A 6,049-nucleotide genomic window follows, 5' to 3' on the forward strand; every position below is an offset into this window, starting at 1 on the left:
TTTGCTGTCTCTTGTGAATACAGTTTGTCTATCGTGATTCAGCCTAGGTTTATGTAACCACTGAAATGTGTAATTAATCTAATTTAGAATCAATAATAAGACCATATATAGGTTCTTGTAAATGTTCCTTAAATAAAGCATCATTTCCTTTCCTTAGTGAACAAAGATATAATCTAATTGCTACTTGACTTTCTAAGTTCTGCTGTTTTTTCTTACAAGAAATTTGAAGTTTGAATGTGTATGTATGTGTGTGGAAGAGGACAAAAGATTGTTCTGAAAAATCATGTGTTGGAAAAGAAATGGTTTGAAGGGTTGAAAATAGATCAAAATTTCAAGCAGCACATCTGAGAATCTTTGTTAATAAAACAATTACAAATCTTTGTTGGTGCCTTCTAGACATGTATTGTACAATATTTGAAAGAGCAATACAATAGAAGCATGTTGCTATTGCAATGTTCTACTTGTAACTATAGTATGTTTTGCTTTAACATATAGATAGTGAATGACTCGATTTGACTTTGAAAGGCACATGTTGAAGAATCAAGAAAAATGCTACATAGTTATTTCACATAGAGAAAAAAGTACTACTAGGAATCCTTCTAACAATAATAGATCCTGGCGTTGAGTGGGGGTTTTTTTGTGATATATTTTTAATGGGTTTCAATCATATGCTGACATGTATATTAATTCAACGTATACTGAATTATATCCTAACCTTTACTCTTAATCTAATCTTTTTAATTAAACTAATTATTTAGTCAATTAAAGGTTCTGATTAAATTATGCTGAATTAGGAATTTCAGCATGCTATCCATTCTGATATTTAATGTGAATTCCTAGAGGTTATCTAGTGTAAGTAACATCACTATTAACTGATTTCCTACTGTGGAGAATAAAATTATGGTGATATTCACCATCAATTAGAAGTCTAAATACAAGGCGTGAATTCAGATATGGCCGAGGTTTCAATTCATTACATCCAAATGAGATTTCAGATTGTGGTGTAGGGGTATTTGTCCTAACTAATGTATATCTATGCAAACAGTTGTTGATTTCTTAACTGTGGTATGATAACTGATAAAAATTGTTTACTAATCTCTGGATCAAAATCTTTTGAGATTTGCAGCTGTCTTGACACTCCAAGAACCCAAGGTTAATTGAGTTTTTAAGTATCTTTTTCATTGTATAATAACAGCACTAGGTGCATACCATTGGCAAATTGCTCTTTCATGATCTTTTGAGGCACCAAAAGGCTTGAAAATTTAGTGGTGGTGTTACATGTTTAAGAAATGTGATCAAGACACATGAGTACATCTATCTGCATTTGGTTGTCTGCTTATTGGAACAGCTACAGAAGCTTCACATGAATCAAATATGTAACCCTTCTAATTTTGTTTTTCACTGTATCACAGAATAGAAAGAATATTGCAGGACAAAGGTAGTTATAGTGGGATCATTTCATGTCTCCCTTTCTTGGTTCTTATCTATTGGTAAGTCTATATGTGTAATAATTGGCAGTAGGTGAATTTCGTATTGAGTTAATATTTATATACTTGAGGTCCACCGAACTGTTTTTGTTTTCCCAACTTCGAGATTCTGCTTAGAAACTATATTTTTGGATTATTCTTTTTGTGCAAATCAAACAAATACTAATCGAATGTTAACTTAGTATTGAGCTCATAATTCATATAGGCATACATATTTGTATATGAGATAAATAACATACATGTTAGACATAAACTGAGACTTCTAGATGTATAACCTGGCCTTAACCTAATGCTTAGAAACTAGAATAAAGTGTCCAATGAAGAACTTATGTTAAATGGCTGCCAAAACTAGCAAACATAGATCCTCAAATGGCTTACTTATGGAAATGTATTGCCTCACATTTCTATACAAGTCTTTTGCTTTCAGTTAGTTAGATAACGTCTTCTATTTGTAGGCAAAAAGTGAAAAGGAAAGTAGGTTGACTCTACTGCTGTTTATCCATAAAAATGTTCATCCAACTGTGAACCAAACTTTAGAAGTTGCTTTATTACACACAGGCTTGCATCTCTCTCACATGTGCACATACACAATATCCTTCTTTCTCAGGTTGAATTAAAGCTTATGATACAAACAGTAATATGCTTCAACATTTTTTTTCCTTATACAGTACTGATACGCGAACTCTTAGCTTATGCGACATTCTTGGATCTCCTTTTATAGATTGTTAATTTCTATTCTATAGAGATGGACTGCAATCTTTTTATGTCTGTGAAGATCGTGGGTTGCATTGTTTTTATACTTCATTCTTCAACAGTTCAAGGACGCTCTGTAGCCGTAGGGGTATGGCACATAATGTATTATTGCAGTAGGATAATGTTACTCATCAACTTTGATACCATTTGAGCTGTTGTTCTGTTGAAGCCAGTTAACAAATGCTTCAAGCGTTTGCATGTCAGAGCGGTAATGCTTCTGTGTGAATTCAAGAAAAGCTTTCCAAGTAAAGTCGGGATATATCCTCGGATTCCCTTTGCATGCCAATTCTTTTGGTGGACTTACTATTTGGTCCATTCTTGGACAAAGGAAGAATGCTAGAGACTTCCTTGGAATTGCTCTGTTTACCACGGCCCTGTGTAAGCTGCCTTTGTATATCCCATTTGTCAGAGCCTACAAAAAGTCATGTAAGAATAATTCAAGCATAGCAGACAGACAGTGTGATGAATCCATCCACAGGGCTTGATTTCCTCTGTTCATGGTAATGTTTTAATGTTTATGTCTTAGAGAGATTCTTTTTTTAAACTCACCGTGAAAGTGTTGCCTATGTTGATGACAAAAGCTTGCAGATTTGGAGCAATGGAGTACCATTTTTCATCAACGAATACTTGAAGGCCGTCAACATTGTCCTGATGAAGAATGGTTAAGGAAGTAGGGTCGCAGTGAGGCCCCGTCCCAAGAACAAGTTCAGGTTTTTGACAGGGAGGGTAGTAATTCAGCCTCATTATCGAATCATTCCCTTCAAAGTAGTCCCTATAGTAACTTTTTCCGACACCAAGGCTTAGCCCGAGAAGCTCCATTATGGTAAGAGACAGACTGTTCATGGCTTCACAATACTTGTGGTATACTCTCCTGTGAAACCAGGTAAAAACAGACATGTTAAGGTATCAGAAGTTTTATATATCTTTTGTTGCTATTGTTATTATTTAATTTCCTACCCGAATGCTGTGTAATGTTCCCCCAGTACGTCATGAAAATATTTTTCGACAGTATTGGAGTGGTGGTGGCGATCAGCACTGCACTGGAAAGAAAGGGTCTCCTTCCATGGAAGCTTGGATGAGAATCTATTTGTGAAGCCACTAGCATAGCCGCGATAATCGCCAGGTTTCCTTAAAGCCCGCTCCTTCTCATCAATTGGCATCTCAAAGAAGAAGCTTGCACAGTGGTGAGCAGCTTCTATCAGCTTCATATCAATTCCATGGTTCACAACAAGAAAGAAGCCATGCTTGCGGCACGCCTTGTCGACGAGGCGTATGGCATCTGATACAGCTTCAGGTTCCCCTGAGAGGAACCCTCCTACATCTATGGGGGGCACATCGAGCCTTGGGGGAACTTCGGCGCATGGTTTTTCATCATCCGGCCATATGAACTGCGGTAGTATGTGTGATTGGTGTTGCAAGATTGACGAATCGAGAGTGAAGGATTTATGTTCGGATGGCATTGTGTTGGATAGAGGAAAGGGTTGATAGTTTATGTTGAAGTGGTGCAGGAGGAAGAGTTAAATAGATAAACGAATATCTCACCTAAAAGTTTAAGTTTGCAGGCGATATATCATTTAACATGGTATCAGAGCAACGGGTCCCGTGTTCGAAAATCCACCTTGTACGTGAGGGGGTCTACATTGGAGGTAATTAATTAATTAAAGTGTTTGTATGAAAAATTAAATAGTATGATTGATATCTCATGGTACAATGATTGGATGTTGAACGAATGAATGGTGTTTGGCTGGCACCTGTTCATGATATCTTTGTAAGATTTCATTTTCACTTGATTCCATATATAAGTTTTTAACTCTTGTGAGTGAGGCCCCCTAGACAAAATACTATGCATATGAATTATGATGTTTCTATTTGCTTCTGATTGAGTCCCAAAGCTTCTTGCATTCATGTAACTCTTGATTAACATAGACATTACTGTGTTGAGCTTGATCATCCAGGGGAATGCATAATTGGCGCTGAATCGAGATCATCGACATGTACGGCGTTACTTCCATGTAAAGTTAAGTAGAATTGTTCATCTGGGCTTTGATTGTCTTCTCCATGATGACACTTTTTTTTTTTTTTTGACTGAAATGATAATGCAGTGAAAATGGGGCAGCAGCTTGCAAGAAGGACTTTTCATGGACAAAAATGGCTAGCTTTTCATTATTCATTCCGAGGCATAAGGTTGGTTTTCTTCTCTTCTCTTCTCTTATCTTCTTGAATCGAACCCATTCCATGCATATCCTATCCCTCTACTTATACTACTACACATGCATAAAGTTTTTAATTAAGCACGAGAATCATATGGTAGAACAGAGAGAAGGGATCTATCTTATCTATCTATGGTCATGAATCATATGAATACCCTAAAAATGGTAGATGGGAAAAAAGAAATACAAGGGAATGTCATATGGTGAATGCATAGCCAAATCAAAGAAACCAAAATGACTCTGCTGACTGACCTTTACCTAAATAGATACTAATAGATATATGCATGTAGTTAAGTGAGTAATTAAAGCTGGCTACTGCTTCACATGTGAGAATTTCTTTTTCTTTTGCTTTTTTCTTTTTTCTTTTTCCTTGGGTTTAGTTTATAGTAAGCGCAAGAACCGAATAGGAAATGGTGATAGTATCTGTAATTAGTAATAACATCACTACTATTTAATTAGTGATACTGTGTATAAAGAAATAATGTTTAGGTAGTTTATTTTTGTTATTTTTTTTTATGTTACTAATAATATTACTGATAGTTTTAAAATAAATTTAATATACATATATAATTTAGAAAAAGTAGAATATGTATTTAAATATTTTAAAAAAATTATATCATAATAAAAAATATATGTAAAATGATATCGAGAATAAAATTTTATATAATAATAGTAAATAAAAATTGCTTATTTAGTTATAAATAAAATAAAATAATTTTATAAAAAAAAATAGAGTTTTAAATATTGATAAAAATATTTGTTTTTTAGGACAGATAGAGAAATAGAGGATCTATTTTGATTTAGTAAATTTTACTCAAAATAAAAAAATATTAATTGATGTGAGACAAATGAAAATAAAAAATATGTTATTGTTGTGGGATGAAAAGAGTATATTTTTAATAAAAATTATAAATATCTTTTTATTATTATTGAAAATACATATCCAAAGAAATTTACCCTCCTCCGCCCAAAAATGAAAATAATACTTCATCCGTCGCATGCTTTAGTAAAAATAATTATGATATAATAAAAATAATTGTGAATTAAGATTAAGATAACTAAATTTTTTAATTAAAATTAAAAAAATTATAAAATTTAAAATTTAAAATGAGATTAAAACGTATAATTATATTTTCAAAGAAAAAAATAGATAAATTATGTGGAAGGAAGAAAAATAAAAAATAAAAAAAAAAAAATTATGTGGAAACGGAGGGAATAACAATGATAATAATAATAACTGGGGACACCCCACACATTGCAAATGGTCTTGACTGTTGTTATTTTTCTTCTTCCATGTAATAATAATGGAACAATTTCGTGCAGTGCTATTGTTCACTTTGTATATTATTTATTTATTTTTTTAAGAATGTATCTTTTTTTATATATGAATAATGATATCTATAGTATAAAAATAAAATTTTATGTTGAGTTGTTAATTTTTTATGAATAGATAAAGTATATATGAATTTTGTAAATTTGTATATATATTATGTATTTGTTGTAATATTTATGAAGAATGATGTTATTGAGAAAATTGTTGTGCAAATAAATCTATTATTTACTTTATTTATTTACTCATGTAAAAGAAAAAAAAAAAAA

At 32.5% G+C, this 6,049-nt stretch overlaps 1 protein-coding gene across 1 annotated transcript; it reads right to left on the reverse strand.

Annotated features, from left to right (window-relative positions):
• Positions 1 to 2,019: 2,019 nt before the first annotated feature.
• Positions 2,020 to 3,713, reverse strand: LOC127252599 (gibberellin 20 oxidase 1-D-like). The gene is made up of 3 exons (XM_051276841.1): positions 3,198 to 3,713; positions 2,790 to 3,111; positions 2,020 to 2,652 (listed from the first exon to the last, which is right to left on the reverse strand). Exons 1-3 carry the CDS (start codon positions 3,698 to 3,700, stop codon positions 2,365 to 2,367), a joined length of 1,113 nt encoding a protein of 370 aa, XP_051132798.1. The 5' UTR covers positions 3,701 to 3,713; the 3' UTR covers positions 2,020 to 2,364.
• Between the last annotated feature and the right edge of the window lie 2,336 nt (positions 3,714 to 6,049).

Source organism: Andrographis paniculata, unplaced genomic scaffold, assembly GCF_009805555.1.
Source record: "Andrographis paniculata isolate CXL003 unplaced genomic scaffold, ASM980555v1 Contig46END, whole genome shotgun sequence".
Lineage (NCBI taxonomy): Eukaryota > Viridiplantae > Streptophyta > Magnoliopsida > Lamiales > Acanthaceae > Andrographis > Andrographis paniculata.